At 39.2% G+C, this 24,602-nt stretch overlaps 2 protein-coding genes across 8 annotated transcripts in view; both read left to right on the top strand.

The window, feature by feature from the left end:
- The window catches only part of LOC141349282 (uncharacterized), a 212,579-nt gene that overhangs the window by 106,969 nt on the left and 81,008 nt on the right, over positions 1 to 24,602 (top strand). The window lies entirely within an intron of this gene.
- Positions 1 to 24,602, top strand: part of LOC129437102 (uncharacterized) — a 129,214-nt gene that overhangs the window by 72,501 nt on the left and 32,111 nt on the right. For 5 of the 7 annotated variants that reach the window (XM_073862492.1, XM_073862488.1, XM_073862493.1 and 2 more), the window contains exon 3: positions 3,518 to 6,268. The exons of the other annotated variants lie outside the window; for them this stretch is intronic. In XM_073862492.1, the coding sequence (XP_073718593.1) occupies positions 3,518 to 5,568 (2,051 nt within the window). In that variant the 3' untranslated portion in view covers positions 5,569 to 6,268. Of the gene's footprint in view, positions 1 to 3,517; positions 6,269 to 24,602 lie in introns of those variants that run through there. 7 annotated transcript variants of the gene reach the window in all.

The raw sequence follows: 24,602 nt of genomic DNA, 5'->3' as shown, positions 1-24,602 counted from the left end.
GCAGCCCAAAATTTGAGACCGCGCGGACAGTGCGCGTACAGTCCGCGTACGACAGCACATGCGCGTGAAAATATTTAGACAGGACACTCCACAATAAACAATCATACAAAGGAAATAGACAGAATTTGCACACACACTATCGTTTTTCTTCTTTAACTTTTACTTCTTCCAAGAACAGAAAGCTGTGGAGCATGTTTGTTTGATTCCTGTTCTTTGTTGTCTTGTTGTTTGTTCTAAGCTGTGTTTGCATTGGATGGATCAGTTACTTTTCTTCACCTATCCTAATGTTTTAATGTACTGTAAATGTCTCCAAATCAGTGCTGCCCTGACAGCCTGTTAGACTAATAATTTGAATTAGAAATCATTTGTATTGCGTATAGTGTCGAACGCGGCCATCCGCGTGTAGCCGCGGGGACTATACTCGGAAAGCTGCGCGGACGCGGAAAAAAGTATACCCTGGCCTTTAGACGGACTAGTAGTGTCTGTACTCTCGCTGTGTTCTTTGACTGCTTTCTGTATAACATTTCCGCATCATATCAGAATATGGACGTTCGTTCGGTGAATGTTCCCGGACACTGCGTGTGTTTATTTCAAAGACGTGTTTCGGCTTACAAGCACAAGCTCCAAGCGCCTGAGCCAGCGCGTCTGTGGAGATATTGTGCGGTGGACACGTGAATGGTTTGTTTATTTTAAAGACGTGTTTCAGCTTACAAGCACTGAGCCAGCGCGTCTGATGAGATATTGTGCTGTGGACGCGTGAATGGTTTGTTTATTTCGAAGACGTGTTTTGGCTTACAAGCACTAAGCCAGCGCGTCTGTGGAGTTATTGTGTGGTGGACGCGTTTGTGTGCAGGATGCAGGGATAAACGGACGTCTGACTATAAAGTGAGTTTCTATTTTCTTTGTAATACTAACGTGGCATTTATGTACACAATAGCATATCTCAGTTCAATTTTATTTATATAGCGCTTTTCACAAAAGTTAATTGTTTCAAAGCAGCTTTACATTAATAGAAGCATTGAAAAGCACAGAAAAACGACATAGCACAACAAAATACACGATAGCATAAGCAGTTAAATTTGCTGCGGCTATGACTCAACATTATAAGCGAGCGTATAACTAAAGTAACGTCTAGAAGAGGAAGCTAAGTTAAGCCCAAAAAGGCTGCCTCCCTGGGGTAAAAAAACCCTAGGAGAAAAAAACCCGGGCTTTTTAGCCAAGGAAGTAAAAAAAGTCCTAGGAGGGAAAAACCCTTGGGAGATATATATATATATATATATATATATATATATATATATATATATATATATATATTATATCTCCCAGAGTGTTGTGTGTAACACTATGTAACATCACGTTTAAAAGTAAGTCATGATTGGTGTCTGTCAGACACAGTGGTGGCTATTTTCTTTGTTTTACTAATGTGGCATTTTTGTACACAATAGCATATCTGAGCGGTGTTCCGATTAATGGGAGTGGCTTGCAGGGCTGTGCGTTGTGGTGCATTGTGGAAGTTGTAGTTTTTCATACAAATGTGCTTTAAAGTCACGTTCTGTCTTTTCTCGGTCAAATAGGCACAAAATTCTAAATTTATGTTACATTTCGACTACAAATACCTATGACCCACTTTCAATGTAGATTAATTGGGGTTTTTCAGTTACATTTCAGTTTAGGCGGCCCCGCTAATCTCGGAAACCCTACTGTCTTAACTAGATCGTCCAAAAAAATAAAAAATTTCGCTGCACAAAAGGCCGTGAGGTGCATCACAGAGAATAGTGTGTACGCGCTTGAGTGGGGACGGGCGCCACATGGCCCAAATGAGAAAGTCGTGGTCTGGAACATCACTGTCTGGAGGATAACTAGCCAGTTGATAAAACATCTCGGAGAATAGCATGGACGCACTTTACACCGCGAGTGTGCACGCGCGCCACACGGCCAAAATGAAATAAAGACGTGCTCCGTCATGTCTGGAGGACCAGTTGATAAAACGCGTGTCCGTGAGAACTGTAAGTGGATTTATGTTTTAGGTTTATTTAAGCCTGTTATTGTGTTCATTTATAGTTCTTGCAAATTTAAAGTAAGTTAGCAGGTGATTTTGTTATTTGAGCAACCTGCTAACTAGGTTTCACATGCCTGTTGATTAGATATAATTGTTGAGCGCTCTTGCTCACTTTATTTATGTTCATTATTTACATGCTACAGTAGTTACACTCCTTTAAGATAATGTAATAAATAGTGGAAAATTATACATTTTTACAATCTTCACGCTATCTATCATTGTTCAGATGTTCTACAACATCTGCTTCAGTTTGTGTTTATTAACCCTTTAGTTTCACTTCATCACGCAGGTATTCCCATGTGTTCATTTTCTGTCATAAATTTTGAAGAAATAAGTTTTATTGAGTGTTTTAAATAAAAATATAAAAATTTTCATCAGGACACATACGGCCCGTCCCTTTGATTGCCACACCTTCTGTCCCGCCCACTCGCCTAACCCTACCACCTTAACTAACAAATTTTTTGCGGGAAACCCTGTTAATATTTCTATCGGTGAAAAGGCCCTTTTAGACAGCCAGTCTGGCAGGGCTGACATTTCGGTAGCTTAATTTTGCGAGCTGCCACCGTGGGTTTTGTCTAGAAGGGATACAGCAAACGCCGAAAAGTTTATGATTAGATTTGGAGGTAGAATTAGGATAACCAGTGGCCCTAGCTAAATGAGATACAAATACATCCTAAATCCTGTGAAATGTTGTGTTTAGAGTTAAGTTTGGGTGAAGAATTAGCATAAAACAGTGCTCATCCGGCGAGATTTAGTTTGCCCTATTGCTTCTACAACCGCAGGGGTGGCGGGAACGTTTTACGTCACATTCAGACAGACAGCGATGCTATCGATGTGTGTTGCCCCGTTTCTTTTAATGAGGCGTTCTTTTACTCTGCTTAAACAAATGTGTACCATCCACGCCAGTAACTGGGGAGGGAAGGATGACGTGAACTCCACTGCTTCGTTCTCATTGGTAGTTGCTCCCGAAATTCGCTCGACATTTGCATAAAGTTAAAATTTTCTTAACTTTCTCTCGTTGCTGGACACGCCCATACGGTCGCCAACGGTCACTTTCGCTCGTGCCGCCGGAAGTTGCCCGGTTTCCATTGAAATGAATGAGATTGCGTCGCTCTGCTACTGCTGGTCGCTGGCTGGCTGAATGGGGCGTTAGGCGTGGCGTGCCGCCACAGTAGAATGCATATAGCGGAAACACTTATAAAGCCACATTCTTACAGATCACTTACAGGTTAGGGATGCATAAGGATTAATTGCGATTAATCGTTTGCCGATTTAAAGTTTTTTTCATTGATTACATGATTTCTACATTTACAACACAAGCCCTGAATCAAGGCTTCATCTGGCACCCCCATTTATTCTCCACGTGCACCCTTAAGAAAAGATACAGAATCTAAATCCTTCATCCTTTGTGTAAATAAGAGTGAAAAGGCAATTTATTTGTTTCATGTTTCTTTTCAGATGTGAAGAGTGATTCATGTTTGGATATAGAAATAACATCCTCAACATCAAAAGAGCGACTGACAGCACAAACTCTTTCCTGCATCACCTGTGAAAAGACATTCAGCTCACAGAGACTTTTAGAGAGACATGAGAGAAAACACACAGAAGAGAAACTCTTCACCAGATCTGAGATCAGCTTTACTACCTTACAAGAGAAGAAACTTCCTTCAGAAGACCACAGAGAGAAGAAGAAGAAGAAGCAGTTTCACTGTGAGCAGTGTGGGAGGATTTGTGTCTCTTCCTCTAATCTAAATGTTCACATGAGGACACACAGCGGTGAAAAGCCTTTCTACTGCACTGAATGTGGAAAATACTTCAGAGCCAAAGACCATCTTAAAGTTCATCAGAGAGTTCACACAGGAGAAAAACCTTACCAGTGTCCTCAGTGTGAGAAGAGATTTAGGCATAAATGTGTTTTGAAGGCACATGTGCTGTCACACATCAATGAGAGACTGTATCAGGGCAGTGAATGTGACAAAACCTTTAGGGATTCAAGTTCATTAAAAAAACACCAGAAGAGTTTAAGTCAACATGAAAGTTTAGTGACACACCTGACAATTCATACAGGTGACAAACCTTTCAAATGCTCTAAGTGTGACAAGACATTTACCTCTTCATCTTCCTTAAAAGTCCATCAGAGAGTTCATACTGGAGAGAAACCTCATCACTGTAGTGTATGTGGGAAGAGTTTTAGTCAAAAGGCTACCTTACTAAAGCACCAGACACTTCATACAGGTGAAAAACCTTTCAAATGCTCCCAGTGTGACAAGACGTTTACTTATTCATCTTCCTTAAAAGTCCATCAGAGAGATCATACTGGAGAGAAACCTTATCACTGTAGTGTATGTGGGAAGAGTTTTAGTCTAAAGGCTACGTTACTAAAGCACCAGACACTTCATACAGGTGAAAAACCTTTCAAATGCTCTAAGTGTGACAAGACTTTTACCTCTTCATCTTCCTTAAAAGTCCATCAGAGAGTTCATACTGGAGAGAAACCATATCACTGTAGACTCTGTGGGAGCAGTTTTAGTCTAAAGGCTACCTTACTAAAGCACCAGACACTTCATACAGGTGAAAAACCTTTCAAATGCTCTCAGTGTGACAAGACATTTACTTATTCATCTTCCTTAAAAGTCCATCAGAGAGATCATACTGGAGAGAAACCTTATCACTGTAGTCTTTGTGGGAACAGTTTTAGTCTAAAGGCTACCTTACTAAAGCACCAGACACTTCATACAGGTGAAAAACCTTTCAAATGCTCTCAGTGTGACAAGACGTTTACTTATTCAAGTAACTTAAAAGTCCATCAGAGAGTTCACACTGGAGAAAAACAACATCACTGTAGTGTCTGTGGGAAGAGTTTTAATCGACATGACAAGTTAGTGATACACCTGAGAGTTCATACAGGTGAAAAACCTTACAAATGCTCTCAGTGTGACAAGACGTTTGCTTCTTCATGTTACTTAAAAGTCCATCAGAGAGTTCACACTGCAGATAAACCTTATCACTGTAGTGTCTGTGGGAACAGTTTTTATGGACTTGACAGTTTAGTGACACACCTGAGAATTCATACAGGTGAAAAACCTTACAAATGCTCTCAGTGTGGCAAGTTGTTTGCTTCTTCATCTTCCCTAAAAGTCCATCAGAGAGTTCACACTGGGGAGAAACCTTATCACTGTAGTGTCTGTGGGAAGAGCTTCTCTAGTTCATCTCAATTAATGGGTCATCAGAGAGTTCATACAGGAGAGAAACCTTACGTCTGTGCTCACTGTGGAAAGAGCTTCTCTAGGTCATATAATTTAGAAGTCCATCAGAGAGTTCACACTGGAATAAAACATCATCACTGTAGTCTCTGTGGGAAGACTTTTAGTCATCAGTCAAACTTACTAAGGCACCAGAGAGTTCATACTGGAGAGAAACCTTACGTCTGCGCTCACTGTGGAAAGAGCTTCACTAGGTCATATAATTTAGAAGTCCATCAGAGAGTTCATACTGGAGAGAAACCTTAAAGGAACAGTATGTAAGAAATTGATATCAATTAATCATAAAATGGCCCTGATATGTCACTAGACATTTAGAAATAATTTTCATTTCAAATACTTATATCACTCACAACAGTGGTCCGGCCAACATATTGTTATTTAAAAAGTGGAGTTCCAGCCCTCAACTTAAGAACATGGGGGCCCCTTAGTGGTGCGGGCCCTACGCAGCTTGCGTAGCCTGCGTATAGGGAGGATTACCAATTTGACTTGTGTGTGTAAAACTCCGCCAAACATGGGCACTCTGGTAACTTAACAGTTGCATGAAAGTCCATGACATGTGAGAATGAAGGTTTTATTATCATCAAGTCAAGTGTTATTTTTCTAGTTGTTCACCTATATTATAGAGATGGCAACCATTCATTAGAAAACATGCAACAGTCAACTTGGCTAGCATGTAGCGCCCCAGTCAGTCTATGATCAGTGATATATGTTGCGGGCGTTCAGACTATAATGACAGCCAGTTACCGTTTACAGTTTCTTGCCAGAATATAAGATTACATTTTAATCTTTTTTTTTTTTAAATGGCTTCTGGTCTCCTTCCCCGTGTACAGCAGCGTTGCTATGCTAATCTTGTAGGCTTCCTTGAAGAGGGTCTTTGCTTTCAGTATCCTAACTGTATTTGCATTTTCTGTATCAGACCCTCTCAGATCCACTGCGGATGCCATTTCGTGCGTTGGCAGCCAGCCTCGTCTCTCATGGCGTTTAAAAGCCCAGGTGTGTGTTTGGCATCCAGCATCGTTGTGATTATAAAAAAGTACACCCCTCAAAAGTGGACTCTTCCAAACTTCACTGCCTCTATTCGCGAGTTGGACTGATCCAAAAGATGCGCTGTAGATAGTTAATAACAGTTAAATTAGTTAGGAAAGTCATGATTAAAGGACTTGGATTGTGTGTGCGTGCAACTGATTGTAAGTAGGCTATTTTCTGGATATTAGTGATTGATATATGGTTAAGGGATATATATAAAAGTGTTATCGCGGCATTACGTTTGAATGTATAATAATAATTCGGTTTGCATATTACTGCATAATGTCACTTAAATATCTTGTTTTAATGCTATATCATGATACTGTGTTGTTTATTAGTAAAGTAATTAAGGCTGCTCTTATGTTATATCATTATATGATACCATTACAAATGTGTATTGCCCGGGCTTGTCAGTCTGCACTGTTAACGTGCAATATATCGCGGGCAGTACTATTAAATAGCCAATGAATAATGTTGTATTCATGTACCTGAATTTGTTTCTTTCATGTGACATTTAATATGCTGCTTATAACTAAGATTTAAGTACTGTTTAGAGATCTGTGAATGTACACTTTTGCTAAATATTTGTATCTGTTTATGTTTACAGAACCACACACACATGCCATTAAGAATAAATAATCAATAAGTACAGACTGGTGTGAGACCTAATGTTCTAACCGGACATCCTGCAGCTGTTCAATAAATCAAAATCAGCCAAGAAATAGTGAATAGCAATTTTAACATCACTTTTTGTTGATGTTTGAACTGTTTTCAAACAAACGGAGCGTAGCTAACTCTTCCCCCTCCCTTCCGTGCTTTCATGAACGCGCCCAACCCCCACCCCCAAATCCTTCTTGTCGTTTATTGGCTGGAACACTTTGTTATGGTTCCTGTTTGTAGGTTTGGCCACTTTGTTGTTATTGCAGTTTGTGGAGCCTAGGCTGTCTACAGAGATCGTGTTTGATCAGTGGACAGGCAGCAAGCAGATAGTGAGCAGATGTTTGCTGTATGTAACAAAAAATGTTTTATGGTCTAAAACGCGTGAATTCGCTTAAGGGGGGGGGGGGTTCAATGGTATTTCAAGCATTCTAACTTATTAACACAAATAAAGAGTTGTTTCCTCATGCTAAATGTAGGCAAAGTGTAGAGTATTTCTGTGCTGAATGCACTTCGCCAGGGTTCGTACAAGTTTCGGAAAGTTTTTTCGATTACAGGTCCAACTGACGTTTCAGGGGTTTTCGATACGTATCACTTCTTTATATGGGCACTTCCCCCGGAAAACCCCGCCCACCCGTCAATCAGCGGGAGACGCTAGAGCTTGCTAACAGCTTATCACGCCACTCAGCTTTGTTTCATTTCAAAAGTCAACAATGGCACGAAAGAAGAAGTGGGTTTTTGGATGTAAGGAGAAGAAATCCAGCCTTATGAAAACAATAGATATAGTTTATTATCCGGGGTAGCAGCGTAGTTTTGGGTGTGTGTATTTGCGGTGGATTTTCCCAACCGGATCATGACGAGTTGCACGCGGTAAGTAAGACTTCTGTCTTATGTATCTTTGAACCTCTCTCACTGTACGACATAGGATCACTGATGAAGAGCCACGATAACAAAAATCGCGGCGATTGTTTCACGATGGCAATCTTTCGTCTGGGACAGCCAATAATCATGCAGTGTATCCCGGGCTTTAGAGCACTTTTAATTCTTATCGACAATTAATCGAATATCAATTAATTGTTAACATCCCTAGAACTAGGGTAGCCATACATGCCATTTTCACCGAACGCGTCCTTCGTCCTGGACAGAATTTTGGGTGCGTTCCCCGGAAGTTGTATTGGTCGACCATATACGTCATCAAGCTTAACTATTTCAGGTCCTATTTCAAAAAAGCAACCATTACATTTCAAGGTAAGAATGAAACTACAGTGATTGTATGTCTAAAGAGAAATACATTTTAATTTTATAATGTTTTTAACTGAAATGTGAGAACCTCGATGACGTATGCGATCGACTTTCGGAGGACACCCCGAAATCCTGTCTAGGACAGGAAATGACTGAACACATGCAGAACACTGAGCAGAGGTCTAGTGCCCTTCTCTAATTTAGTCTGATGGTGCCTAATTTTGATTAATTTGCCACAACCCTTTAAATGCTCTATTAAACAACCTATTGGTCATTTGATTGTTGCATATATTTATATCTGGCTTGTCAGGGCAAAGATATTTGATGTCTATCTTCTCATAGGTTAACTTGTACTCCATCGCTGCAATTCTCACAACCTAAAGAATCAGTCATCCTAAACGCTGTCACACAGATGGCACTTTGCTTACGAGCATTGTCTAATAGGAGAAGTTCTAAACAGAAACTAAAAGACGTATCAACATTGTAAGTTGTTATAGTAACTGGCTGCGTCCGAAACTGCCCAATTCTATAATAGGCAAAAGGTAGTATAGTATAGGATGTCCGAATCCTTAGTATATGTAAAAGGGTAGGCACGAATTAGGCGTAAACATAGTAGTATGCCTGAATCCTCAGTATTCATAAAATGAGTAAACGAGAAACCCCCAGATGCCCTACTGCATCTGCCCCGGATTCTGAAACGGGCGATAGATAATTTCTATCCCTGCTTTCCCAGGATGCAACGGGAAAGCAAAGCAATCGTCATATTAAGAATTGCCACAGCTGTGTTAAGTTGGCAGTAAATATGTGACAGTTTGTTATGAAAAATACAGTTTGGTTTCATATAGTGGTCAACCGCACTCTGAGGCTATTTTGGGGGTTTCTGCCTGGATTTGGCCTACCCAATTTCAAAAGCTTCCCATACCCAAATGCAGAGATGTACATAAAAAAAGTTTGGTATCATTTTACAGGAAACCCTTTGATATTACATAAAACAATGTTGAAAGTGCTAAACATGGTTGTATGTGTTGTCAGTCCTCTAATAAACAAAAATAAATAGGCGCTTTTGATGTTTTTTTTTTTCTAAAGTCAGTATTTAAAAGTGTATAACTCTGAGTGGTAACGAAACCTGCAGACAGTTTTGTTTGATTCCCACAATTGTCAGCTTACATTTTGTCTATGCAAAAGTTATTCTATTCCAAGTTAAGGGAGAAATAATATTATTTTTGTGTACAATTTCTAAAAATATAAAAAAATTGAAGTGCTCCCGGAATAAATGCAATATCTTTATATCATTTTACAGAAAACCCTTTGAGGTTACATAAAAAGCTGCTGTTTGTGACAAATATTGTTATTTATGTTGGTTTTCTTTTTTTATGTTATGAACACTGTCTTTGAAATTGAATAAATCTGGTTCTGTGTGCTCTAGCAGACCGCAGACAGTTCTGGTTGTTGCCAGCAGCAGACAGTAAACACCAAAAAAAGAATGAACTCTTTAGCATGTCGAATTCAAAAGTTATTTTTATTTTACTGAAGGGAGTGAAAATACATTTTTCATATAAAATACTTTGTTTTGTTTTGCACATATAATAAATAGCAAGGGATTATTCATGTACACAACCAAAGAAAATGCTGTGAATGGACTTGTTTTTTAGAGTAGGACCTAAGATAAAAGATGGTGTCTCATTTGTGGCTATCTGAGGCAGTTCATGCTCAAGTTTCACGTAAATTTACAACCGATAATTTTTACCTCATTATTCATTCGACGGTTGTTGGATATGTGTTGATAATAGAACAAGAATAACGATGTAGCCTTATTCCTGAGAGTGAGAGCTTTGATATAAGATTTGATGTAAGACCTGCCAATGTTTGTCATAATTTTAAATAATATAAAATATAAGAATATTAAATGATATAAAAATGGTGGGGGGGGGGTGATAGTGTAAATTAAGTGTAAATAACTTTCTTACAGTAAAATATATGTCAAAGTGATGCAAATCTGCAGAAAGATTCTAAGCTTTCAAACAGTATCTTATATGTGGTACTGGGTCCATGACAGAGTACTAAAAATTAAAGGGATATTTTATATTAAGTCATAATTGTTATGGTACATGGTCCACATAGTTGTATGGCTGATATGAGGCCGATATTACATGTTATTATGTTAAAATGTTATTTCAGTAAATAAGAGACAAACCGAAAATTGGTTAAACTAAAAAAACATTAGTTATGCATAACAATTATAAATATACTCTTTTAAAGAACTTGGTTACATAGTTATAAAACATAATTAATGTGGATCTGACATCTCACTGGGCTGTTTGAATAAAACTAGTGTGGTGTATGACACAACATAACGTCATGTTAAAAAGTAAATAATAATGACTGGTCATTTTACTGTCTGTCAGACTTTGGCTTTACATTGAGTGAAACTGAGTATCTTTTTTTATTACAAACATCAAATTTAAGTAATACAGTAATTTACTGGCCAATTGAAAAGATTTATCCAAGAGAAAAATCCAAATATTGGCCGATATATCGGCCTCTGCAATTTCAAATGGTATGGACTCTGTTTTCATTTATTGTGATGGTTTTATTCATTCATTTATTCATCTTTGTTCATGTTTCCTGTTGTTTTCAGTAAATAAAAGGAAATTCCTTTAAATCATGCATGTCAGGATCCTGCCCGAATCTGGTTTTGTATTATATCTAGTCTTGTTGGCAGGGTTCTGACAGTACAATGTTTTGTGTGGGAAATGCGTGTCCTCAGTATTAGTTATATTAGACCACTTATTTCCCATGTCTCGTCACTTTTTACCCGCTCCCTTGCTTGTTATTATTTTCATCTGTTCCCCTCATTAGTTCTCCCTATTTATAGTCCTTGTGTTTGGAGTTTCTTCATTGGTTCGTTTTGTCCCGTTCCTGTGTGAGTATTTAGTATAGTCAAAGTCTAGTTTATTTTAGTTGGTATTAAGTCTTGTGTTTCCCTGTCTCTAGTGATGCAAAGTCAGAGTCATTTCCGCGAACCGGCTCTTTTCGGACAGTTCGGCTCATTGAACCGGTTCAAAAAGCTGATTTACCGGTTCCTGACGTCATCAAGAAATGACATCACTGCGCATTTACTGTATCAACGAAACATTCAAATAAAGTAGTTTGTGTCAACACATTAAATTATTTTTAAAAAAAGTTGTTTTTGTGAAGGCATAGCTGATTTATTGCCATTTAATTCATTCACTAGAAGTTAATAATGTTTGTGGTCACAGTGTCAACCGCGGATGATAAATAATAAATGCCAGATACAACTGACCAGTTTTGACAAGCCTACAACTTGAATAAGATTCCTAAAAGACACTGATGCACAATTGCGGATGTGTAAGTATAAATAATAAATACACTTGTGTCTTAAACTCATTGGTCTTCCTTAAACAACTACAATATGATTTGCATGCACAATGAATCGTACCAAAACTAAAGCTTTTTAATAAAACAAGCATATCAAGAAACTAATAAAAAAGAAGAAACTTTGCGCATCAGGCTCATTCAAATCCTCGGTGATTCACACGCATTGTGTCCGCAACTCATTCATCAGAATCGTCTGCAATCCTCACCTCGGCAATCATCGACAAAATTCGTTCGGTTCTTTTTGAGTCTGACGTGCTATTTCGGCTGTGCATCCTGCGTCATCAACCCGGATCCTATGCCCAAAACTAAAGTTTGATTAAGTTTGATTTGTCAAAAGAACGATTCGTTCAAGAACCTAACATCACTGTATCCAGTTTGTTGTTTGACCCATCGTGGGTTTTTGTTTTCTTGTTTTCCTGTTTTTGTTAATAAAAGTTTCATTGTTTCATCTACCTCTGCGTTTGGGTTCATCTCCGTCGAATTCCTAATCATTGCTTAACTGAAAATGTATATATTCATATGTCAAGTTTGTATTTAAGCACTGCTGCCAGCTGACAATATATATTAAATTATAGTTTGCTTGTTTTAATCATGTTTTTACTCAAGACGTGTAATATAATGGAGTATTGGTCAGCATTTTTCATTATTATTGTGCACAACAGTCTTCTCCAAAGGTTCCCATTTGGTTATTTTTTTGGGAACCAAATAGGAACGTTCCCTCTAGGGTATTTTTTTAATAACATAAAAAAGAGAACCTTCACAGAATGTTCCCTGCAGGTTATTTTTAGGTTTTATTTTATAACCTTACTAGGTCCTCTTTCCGGCAACGATCCCAGAAGATTAACGGAACGAGTTTTTGTTCACACAGACGCTTGTCTGGCAATTTTACGGGTATTTTCTGGGACCAAAGGTCTGTGTGAATGGGGTTTAACAGGAACCTTCCCAGAACATTCCCTGCAGGTTATTTTAGGTTTTATTTTTATAAGCTAACGGTAACCTTCCCAAAACGTTCCCTGTATGTTTTATATTTGGGAACTAAACATTTTCTTGACCGACCACCGAGCCTCATAAGCCAGTTGACACCAGTTAACCGACAGGCCTATTAGTTAACAAAAATATGCTACGCTATTTGAAATAACAGCCATTTCGAGCTGAGCCTCCAATTTCGCAATTGCCGCTCTGTCTCACACACCAACCCTGTATCACAAAATTATGTATAATATATAGGTACATAATTTCGTGAAACTGCAATCAAGCCAGCTGCCACTCCGAAAAAGACTGTCAAATTAGCGAGGATATGTCACTTACACCATATCAGGCCAATCTGATATGCAGTTCGTAAAATATAGCTCTCCAAAATAACCTAAATACATGTTGATTTCTATAAGATCAAATACATGTTTAAAGGAAACTACCTGTTTGCACAAAATAATTTCACTTCAGAGTGACAGTATACCACCTCAATTTGTCACTCACACCACATCAGGCCAGTCTGATATGGAGTTTGTAAAATACAGCTCTCCAAAATATCATAAATACTTGATTGTTTCTATAAGATCAAATATATGCTTAAAGGAAACTACCTGTTTGCACAGAATGATTTTACCTCAGAGTGACAGTATACCATCTCAGGGTGTCACTCACACCGTATCAGGACAATCTGATATGGAATTTGTAAAATACAGCTCTTCAAAAGAATTTAAATACACATTTTATTTTACAAACTCTGTATCAGATGATATCCTGTCACTCTGAAGTGAAATTATTTTGTGCAAACAGGTAGTTTCCTTTAACCATCGATTTGATTTTATAGAAATAATTGAGTATTTATGATATTTTGGAGAGCTGTATTTTACAAACTCCATATCAGATTGACTTGATATCGTGTGAGTGACACCTTGAGGTGGTATACTGTCACTCTTAGGTAAAATCATTCCGTGCAAACAGGTAGTTTCCTTTAAACATCTATTTGATCTTAAAAAAACCTATTTGATCTTATAGAAACAAACAAGTATTTATGATATTTTGGAGAGCTGTATTTTACAAACTCCATATCAGATTGACTTAAAATTATTGAAGTGACACATTTAGGTGGGATACTGTCACTCTGAGGTAAAATTATTCTGGGCAAACAGGTATTTCCCTTTAACATCTAACTGAATGTATAGAAATTACAGAGTCTACAGGACATTTTCAAACTCTCTATTTTATAAACAGCATATAAGACTATGATGATACTGCAGGGGTTACAAACTAAGATGGTGTACTATCATTCAGAAGTGGAATGATTCAAACAGGTAAGTGAATGTATAGAAAGTACAGAGTGTATATGACATTTTAGAGCATTATAATTTAAAAACAGCATATCAGACTGTGGTGATACTGCATGGGTGAAAGCATGAGAGGGTGTACTATCATTCAGAGTTGGAATGATTCAGTGGAAACAGGTGGTTTCCCTTTAACATCTAACTGAATGTATAGGACATTTTCGAACTCTATATTTTAAAAACAGCATATCAGACTGTGATGATACTGCCGGGGTGACAACCTGAGATGGTGTACTATCATTCAGAAGTAGAATGATTCCGTGGAAACAGGTAGTTTTCTTTTAACCCTTAAGAGATCCTTAAAAAAACTTACGTATGTGTTCCTAAGGACAGAAAATGTCACCTTCCCAAAAACTGCTCTAAAATATCATACATCAATATTTTTTCCCACTTTAAACGATTCAGTCTTGTAAAACTACTTCTGCTTGAAACATACATATAAAATATTAATTAGATTTGTGAAAAATTTAACCCTTTATATGCCATTTTGTATACATTAACCCCTGTTTTTTTAACAGGAAAAAAACAAAAAAACTAAATATCTTTCCAAAAAAACTTTTGAACTACCATTTGATTATTTTAATTATTAGACCCTGGGATGGGTCAAAGATTGGTGGCAAAATTTATTTTGATGCATTGTTATTTTTTGAACAGGGTCAAATTTTGTAAAAAATTCACACTTGTGATCCTAAGGACAGAAAATGTCACCTTCCCAAAAACCTCTCTAAAATATCATACATCAATATTTTTTCCCACTTTAAACGATTCAGTCTTGTAAAACTACTTCTGCTTGAAACATACATATCAAATATTAATTAGATTTGTGAAAATTTTAACCCTTTATATGCCATTTTGTTTATATTAACCCCTGTTTTTTTAACAGGAAAAAACAAAAAACTAAATATTTTCCAAAAAAAACCTTTTGAACTACCATTTGATTATTTTAATTATTAGACCCTGGGATGGGTCAAAGATTGGTAGCAACATTGATTTTAATGCATTGTTATTTTTTGAACAGAGTCAGATTTTATAAAAAACTCACACTTGTGATCCTAAGGCCACAAAATGTCACCTTCCCAAAACTGCTCTAAAAATATCATACATCAATATTTTTTTCCACTTTAAACGATTCAGTCTTTTAAAACTACTTCTGCCTGAAACATACATATCAAATATTAATATAATTTGTGAACATTTTAACCCTTTATATGCCTGTTTGTTTACATTAGCCCATGTTTTTTTTAACAGAAAAAAACAAAAAAACGAAATATTTTCCAAAAAACACATTTGAACCACCATGTGATTAGTATTATTATTATACCCTGAGATGGGTCAAAGATTGGTAGCAACATTAATTTTCATGCATTGTTATTTTTTGAACAAGGTCAGATTTTATAAAAAACTTCCTTAAGTGTTCCTAAGGCCACAAAATGACACCTTCCTAAAAATTGCTCTAAAAATATCATATGTCAACATTTTTTTACACTTTAAATGATTCAGTCTTTTAGAACTACTTCTGCCTGAAACATACATATGAAATATTAATTAAATTTGTGGAAATTTTAACCCTTTACATGCCAGTTTGTTTACATTAACCCATGTTTTTTTAACAGAAAAAAACAAAAATCTAAATATTTTCCCCCAAAAAAACATTTGAACTACCATTTGATTATAATTATTATTAGACCCTATGGGTAAAAGATTGGTAGTAACATTGATTTTGATGCATTGTTATTTTTTGAACCGGGTCAGATTTTATACAAAACTCACACTTCCTAAGGCCAAAATGATCCTAAGGCCAAAATGACACCTTCCCAAAAACTGCTCTAAAAATATCAGACATCAATCATTTTTTCCACTTTAAACTATTAAATCTTTTAACACTACTTCTTCCTGAAACATACATGTCAAATATTAATTAAATTTGTGGAAATTTTAACCCTTTAAATGCCAATATGTTAACATTAATCGAACCACAGTGTTCGGCTGATGTCGTGAAAACTTTTGTGGGACATCGTAGCCCAGATAGTGACCTGTCCTGATTTCTCACTCCAGAGACTGAGGGCTGATTCATTTTTTATCTGTAAACACCGGTCAGAATGAGCAGCCCCACATAAGCCTGTAGTTTCTCTGTCTCAAGATCTCTCCAGTCTGTGACTGTCTCCCATGTAGGTTTGTCATGGCCTCAATATGCTGCAGGATTTCATGCATCAGCATCAATGAAAAGCTTGAAGTCAGGGCACTGATTTGGGCAGTGGCATAGTTTGTGAGCCCTGGGATCAAATCTCTGGCTGCTGGGAAGTAGCAGAGCGTTTCCATTTTTGTGGGAGACCAAAAGACTTTTCAAATTTTGATGTCCATCCTGGCGCCACTTCATCCATCTCCTCTCCCCTCTCACCTTCTGACAAGTCTTCTGAAGATCCCTCTAATGAATTAGACTCCAGCTGGTCTACCTCTGAGGCCTCCGTGTCGACCTCAGAATCCTCGAAGGAAGATGAGGAGCCATCCTCGCTCTTGAAATGCATGATTATTTCAGGAGCCTTGTGTGTGCTGTAATGCCTTGCCATTTTTACAACTTCTGCTATACTGTTCATACTTATAGCAGTGTACTTGCATAAACAACATGAGCGAGAACCAAAATGAACATTGATTTTGTTTCGGTTCTGACCTCTCATCGTTTTTATTACTGAATTAGTTTATAATGCAGAATGTGCCCTTCAAAGAGAGAAGAATTTGGATATGTTGAATATGCCCCCCTGCCCCACTCAACATCGACTCCACCCCGACATCACCACCATCCCCTTACCACTCAGACACACTTTTTTTACACACACACACACACACCAATTTTCAACATTAAAGGTTTATCTTTTCAGCAGCTATGCGGTCCGCAGAAAACAGCAAAAATTGTGACATTTTGATGAATGCATGAAATGGTAAAAAGTAGCGCCACCTGGTGGACAAGTATAAAAATTGAAACTTCAAGGCCAGTAGTTCAAAATGATATATTGACATAAAGGTATGTATTCGTTTATGTTAAGATAAATGGGGGGTCAAAAATGGTAGTTATAATGGTTTTCAATGGGGCATTTTTTGTCCCTAGGATCACATGTGTCGGTTTTTGCGTAGCTTAGCCATTTTGAGCTAATTTAAAAAAATGAAACCAAAATTCTAAAATGTATCAAAAATGATTAACATTTGGCAAGTTTGGGCTATATTCAATCATCACAGTCAAGATGGTTTAAAAATCAAAATCAAAATAGCAGAAAATGTCCCTAGGATCTCTTAAGGGTTAATATCTAACTGAATGTATAGAAAATACAGAGTGTATAGGACATATTAGAGGTCTCTATTTTGAAAACAACATATCAGATTGTGATGATACTGCATGAGTGACAACCTGAGATGGAGTACCATCATTCAGAGAATGATTCTTTGGAAACAGGTAGGTTTTCCCTTTAACATCTAACTAAATATATAAAAATACAGCATGTGTTGGATATTTTAGAGCCTTCTCATTTAAATACCCTATCAACTATATAGCAATGCTCTGTCAATCCCCTGAACAACCCAGCAACTAGTAACACTAACAGCCAGCCATAATTCTGTAGCATTCTGTAACTACCTATCATTCAATCACTGACTCCCTATTATACGCATAACAGTTCTGTGTTAACTACCTTGAACAGCCTAGCAATTTTATAAAACACCTAAAATACCCTAGCAAAGGCCACCACCCTTAATTTGCTAGCAACTTCATAGTAATTCACCATAATATCTCAACATCAGCCTAGCAATAACCAATAAAACCCAATCAACAGTCTAGCAATCACCCAGAAAACAAGAGCAATAGCATAGCAACCAACCAGTATTCCACAACAACAACCTAGCAACCACACAGAACCTCAGAGCATAGCAACGACTTAGAATGCAATAGAAATAGCCTAGCAACCACCCACAATACCCTAGCAATCATTTAAAACAGACACAGAATGCAACAGAAACATCATAGCAACCACCCAGAATACCCTAGCAATGACTTAAACAGACACATAATGCAACAGAAACAGCCCAGCAACCACCCATAATACCCCAGCAATGAATTAAAACGGACCCAGAATGCAATAGAAACAGCCCAGCAACCACCCACAATACCCCAGCAATGACCCCCAACAGACATAGAATGCAATACAAACAGCCCAGCAGCCATCAATAATACCCTAGCAACGACTTAAACAGACACAGAATGCAACAGAAACAGACTAGCAACCACCCATGTACCCTAGCAACGAGAAAACCATAGAAAACCAAAGCTATACCCTAGCAACCACTTAAAAAGCCCTAGCAATAGCATAGGAAGCAACCAGAATGCAACAAAAACAACCTAGCAACCACACATAAAACCCTAGTAACAGCCTAGCAACCACACAGAATGCAAGAGAAACAACCTAGCAACCACCCATAATACCCTAGCAACAACTTAGAACACACACAGAATGCAAGAAAAACAGCCTAGCAACCACCCATAATACCCTAGCAACGACTTAAAACAGAAACATAATGCAACAGAAACAGCCTAGCAACCAAACAGAATGCAACAGAAACAGCCTATAGCAACCACTTATAGAACCCTAGCAACCAAACAGAATGCAACAGAAACAGTCTAGCAACCACTTATAGAACCCTAGCAACCACAAAGAATGCAAGAGAAACAGCCTAGCAACCATCCATAAGCAATGACTTAAAACAGACACAGAATGCAACAGAAATATCAACAGATTAGGTGAGAAACTTTTGTTTTGGGGTCATTCCTCTCGTGCGTTTACTGTAATGTCTAATTTATGTGCACACAGAAAAAAACGGGGGGGTAGTTTGACCGTCTTTTTCGGAGTGACGGCTGGGGCTAGCCGCGAAATGCTGCTAACAACTAACTCGCTGTATGCCATTAAGCCCTTGTCTGTTCTAGAAAAATGCAGCAAAGAAATTTATTTATTTATGTGCCTTTATGCACGGACCGGTTATTATATTCTCTGCAATATTTGCTTTTAATTTATTAAATACATGCAATTGGTTGATGAACCATTTATTAAAATTAAGATACAATTTTTAGAAAACGAAATTTCCACAAAGCAAAACTTAATTAAGTGGTAAAAATCATTTGTGAGGATTTACAAAACAAAACTTAATCTGTACTTTACTGTTAGCCTAAAAGACGTAAATGTGAATAATTTGGATCACTCTCAGGAGAGACTTTAAATTTAATTATTTAATGTATTTTATTTACTATTCGAATTAAGGAATTTACAAAAATAGCCTGTAGCATTTTCGCAAACCTTGTGAGCATGCAAACCCAAACACCTAGCACCAAATGTTTTTATTGGTTTATTAAACAGGCGAGTTATGTTATAAACTAGAGTTAAAACTGAGTGTGAGGGATTTGTTCCCTTCACACAAAAAGATCTTGGAAAGAGATGACAAACTGTAGTAGTGGTTAGTCCAGTGTCTATAATAGCCTAATTTAGTGATCACTTTTTAACCGACAATCAACAACTTTGACCGGTTAACACTGATATGGTCAACCATCGGTCAAACGGTCATCGGTTAACATCCCTAATTATTTCCTAATGGGAACCTTCCCAGAACGTTCCCTTTGGGTTAAGACCTATGTGGGCAAAATAATTTCATTCTTGAAATATATCTTTATTGAAATAATTACTTTTGGTTGAATGTCACTTTTATACAAAGAACAAATAATATCACAGATAGGATAATCAGTGTAACGCTTAAATAATATAAATAAGAAATAAGAAAAATGAATTTAATTTGAATAATGATGATGTTAATAATAATGTTCACCATATGAATTTTTAAATATTCTTCACATAATATAATATCATATATCATATAACATTTGCTGAAAGTAGGTAAATTATGAACATTTAAACTACAAGATTTTTCTGCCCAGGAGCAAAGATGTGTGCATATTTATATATACAAAGTTGTTATACACAGTTCACACACATTTATGATGTAAACAAAAACTTTTATTCTGCAATAGATTAATCGATTCGTGATTAATCCTTGTGCAGCCCTTATCTGTTCACTACAAAACCACACTAAAATACAACATTTGAGACCTTTTGTTTAGGTGTTAAAATAACGTAATCATAATGTTGAAATAAAACGTTTGAAGGACGCCATGACCACACCAAAATACGACCAGTGTATAGACGGGTTGCACGGCGACGTCACTAACTGGTTGCGCGCGCAACCGAGGGGCAGAAAGAAGAGAAGTGCATTGTGTTGTATGCTAGTAGCGGTGTCTGTAAGTCAAAATGGCAAGGAATTGTTGCGTGGAAAATAGTACCAACAGAGTCAGTGCTGGGTGCCTGATGTTAACATACCAGTAGATGCGACTATTACGTTACTAGCATTATAATTATAACATTATAATTCATACATGTATCACAGTAACACTGCAAAAATATAGACAGAAAAACAGATCCAACTAAAATCAAGTCTTATTTATATACAAACAATAAAGAACGCTTCAATAATTAAGGTTGTTGCAGTAGCAGATCAGCTCACCAATCGGGCTTTCTGCCCCCTGGATGCGTGCGCACCCTGCAATGTTTGTAAACTTGCAACCCCTCTATAGATTGGTTTAAATGCATCTAAGCCTTATTAATGGTAGGCAGGGCTGGATTAGGAAATGGGCATACCGGGCATTTTCCTGGTGGGTCGACATACATTTAAACCAAAGTAACACAAACACCCGCTGTGTTTAGTCATTACTTTATACAATAGTTTGTGATGATTTCTGGCTAAATCCATTGTAAAGCAGTGAGCGATCTATATGGAAATCGTCTGGAACAAGTCAAAGTTGTAAGGTTTCTAGGGGTGTGGTTTGACGAAAAACTGACATGGAAAATTCATCTGGATAAAGTTAAGGACAAGGGTAAAAAGATTATTAATATTCTTCGGTGTTTATCAGGGCAAGAGTGGGGAGCAAGCAGAGCATCATTGCAAAATATTTATTGGGCACTCATGAGATCGGTTTTTGATTATGGTTGTATAGCTTATATGTCAGCAGCAGAAACAAACCTTAAACAGTTAGATGTTTTACAAGCTCAAGCCCTAAGAATCTGTAGTGGATCATTTAAGTCATCACCAGTATCGTCTTTGCAAGTAGAAATGGGAGAAATGCCTCTAGACATCAGACGAATTAAGTTAATGTTGGCATATTGGATAAATATCAGAGGACAAAAGGTTTCTCATCCTGTCAAAAGTATATTGAAAGAATGCTGGGAACATAATGAGACTAATATCAGAAGTTTTGGATGGATTGGTGATGCTGAGGCTAAGAATATAGGTTTACATCAAATACAGTACAGCAATACTGTCACGACTGGGAAACAGGAATCAGGACGCAAGTGCAGGGTTCACCATGAAATAAATAACATTTAATATAAAATGAACAGAAACAAAACACGAGGAGTAAAACAGCAACACAGGAACATCCAAAATGTGACACGGGGAACAGACAGGGTAGTAATGACAATGACAATGATCCGGCGACAGGTGAGAAACAGACAGCAGTATAAATACACAACACTTAACAGGGAACAGGTGTGATGAATCAGTCCGTGAATGTCCAGGTGACGTAATCGGAGAGACAAACAAAACATGACACGGATCACCGTGACATGACCCCTCCCTCTAAGAGTGGCTACCAGACACTCACCTAAACAAAACAAACACAAAAGTCTGGTAGCGAGAGTCCAAGGGAGGGGTGGAGGGCTTGGGGACCCTGGCGAAGCCGGCAGCCGCCGGGATGAGACCAACGGGACGGTTGGCCGGACTGCGCCAGGAGAACCGGAGCGATCACTCCGAGAACCGAGGCAGACGAATTACCCCCCTCCTGGGAATCATCGACGATCAGATGCCCCCGGAAATCATCTCCCATCCCCTCGCGGAACCGGAGACCCTCGGTAGCCACCCCGGGGAAATGATCGGGCGTGGTCCGTTCCGGATCCCCCTGCGAGCAGGATGGTGGTCCTCCGAGGGACCGTCGACGACGACTCAACCGTTGGGGGACCGCCTGGGCCGATCCTCCTCCCGCAGGAGCGAGCGATCGCTCACGGTGGTCCCCAAGAGACATCGGGGCTGATGGGGAACGAACCCCGATGTCACTACTCCCCCTCGACGAAACTCCTGGGGGAGCCGCCCTCCGTGAACCTGCTGCGTCCAATGTGGCTGGATCATTCTGTCACGACACGGAAGGGTTGTAAGGACAGGGGGTCATCACCAGTATCGTCTTTGCAAGTAGAAATGGGAGAAATGCCTCTAGACATCAGACGAATGAAGTTAATGTTGGCATATTGGATAAATATCAGAGGACAAAAGGTTTCTCATCCTGTCAAAAGTATATTGAAAGAATGCTGGGAACATAATGAGACTAACATCAGAAGTTTTGGATGGATTGGTGATGCTGAGGCTAAGAATATAGGTTTACATCAAATACAGTACAGCAATACTGTCACGACTGGGAAACAGGAATCAGGACGCAAGTGCAGGGTTCACCATGAAATAAATAACATTTAATATAAAATGAACAGAAACAAAACACGAGGAGTAAAACAGCAACACAGGAACATCCAAAATGTGACACGGGGAACAGACAGGGTAGTAATGACAATGACAATGATCCGGCGACAGGTGAGAAACAGACAGCAGTATAAATACACAACACTTAACAGGGAACAGGTGTGATGAATCAGTCCGTGAATGTCCAGGTGACGTAATCGGAGAGACAAACAAAACATGACACGGATCACCGTGACATGACCCCTCCCTCTAAGAGTGGCTACCAGACACTCACCTAAACAAAACAAACACAAAAGTCTGGTAGCGAGAGTCCAAGGGAGGGGTGGAGGGCTTGGGGACCCTGGCGAAGCCGGCAGCCGCCGGGATGAGACCAACAGGAAGGTTGGCCGGACTGCGCCAGGAGAACCGGAGCGATCACTCCGAGAACCGAGGCAGACGAATTACCCCCCTCCTGGGAATCGTCGAAGATCAGATGCCCCCGGAAATCATCTCCCATCCCCTCGCGGAACCGGAGACCCTCGGTAGCCACCCCGGGGAAATGATCGGGCGTGGTCCGTTCCGGATCCCCCTGCGAGCAGGATGGTGGTCCTCCGAGGGACCGTCGACGACGACTCAACCGTTGGGGGACCGCCTGGGCCGATCCTCCTCCCGCAGGAGCGAGCGATCGCTCACGGTGGTCCCCAAGAGACATCGGGGCTGATGGGGAACGAACCCCGATGTCACTACTCCCCCTCGACGAAACTCCTGGGGGAGCCGCCCTCCGTGAACCTGCTGCGTCCAATGTGGCTGGATCATTCTGTCACGACACGGAAGGGTTGTAAGGACAGGGGGAGGGCGGCTCCCCCAGGAGTTTCGTCGAGGGGGAGTAGTGACATCGGGGTTCATTCCCCATCAGCCCTGATGTCTCTTGGGGACCACCGTGAGCGATCGCTCGCTCCTGCGGGCCTGCGGGAGGAGGATCGGCCCAGGCGGTCCCCCAACGGTTGAGTCGTCGTCGACGGTCCCTCGGAGGACCACCGTCCCGCTCGTAGGGGGATCCGGAACGGACCACGCCCGATCATTTCCCCGGGGTGGCTACCGAGTGAGGGTCTCCATTTCCACGAGGGGACGGGAGATGATTTCCGGGGGGCACCTCATCATCGACGATTCCCAGAAGGGGGGTAATTCGTCTGCCTCGGTTCTCGGAGCGCTCGCTCCGGTTCTCCTGGCGCTGTCAGGCCCACCGTCCTGTTGGTTTCGTCCCGGCGGCTGCCGGCTTCGCCAGGGTCCCCAAGCCCTCCACCCCTCCCTTGGACTCTCGCTACCAGACTTTGTTTTTGTTGTGTTTTATGTGAGTGTCTGGTAGCCACTCGTAGAGGGGAGGGTAATGTCACGGTGTAATCCGTGTCATGTCTTGTCTCTGTTCCGATTGTTATCACCTGGACAGTCATTGATTAATTACCTGCCTCATCACACCTGTTTGTCATTTAGTCTGTGTGTATATATACCTCTGTCTTCTGTTTGCTCACTGCTGGATCATTGTCATTTCTTCCATGTCTGTTCACGTTGGATGTTCTTGTGTTCATTACCTGCCCGTTGTTTGATTCCGGTGTTTTATTTCATGTTTTATTATTAAATGTCCTTATGTTTTGTGAACTCTGCACTTGTGTCCTTACTTCTGTTCCCCGTTGTGACAAATACAGTATCAATATCCTTAATTCCTCCCTGGTTATTTCCCTTGCCAAATGTTGACCTCAATATACAACAGGAAATAAATGGAAAATCTCAACAAATCCCAGTGTGGTATGTAGTGCAGAATTATTTTGAGATAAATTTCCAAGGTTTAGTTATTTTATATACAGATGGGTCAAAGGATCCACAATCAGGAATTGCAGGTGCAGCTGTATATATTCCAAGATATGATCATTATATTAAAAAAAGAGTTACTAATCATATTTCTGTGTATGCTATAGAACTATTGGCGATATTAATGGCCCTGCAGTGGAAAGAGGAGAAAGGAATAAATAACGCAGTCATTGCATC

This window comes from Misgurnus anguillicaudatus, chromosome 24, assembly GCF_027580225.2.
Source record: "Misgurnus anguillicaudatus chromosome 24, ASM2758022v2, whole genome shotgun sequence".
Classification (NCBI taxonomy): domain Eukaryota; kingdom Metazoa; phylum Chordata; class Actinopteri; order Cypriniformes; family Cobitidae; genus Misgurnus; species Misgurnus anguillicaudatus.
The sequence above is the reverse complement of the archived record's forward strand: the minus strand, read 5'-3'. Positions and strand labels throughout refer to the sequence as shown.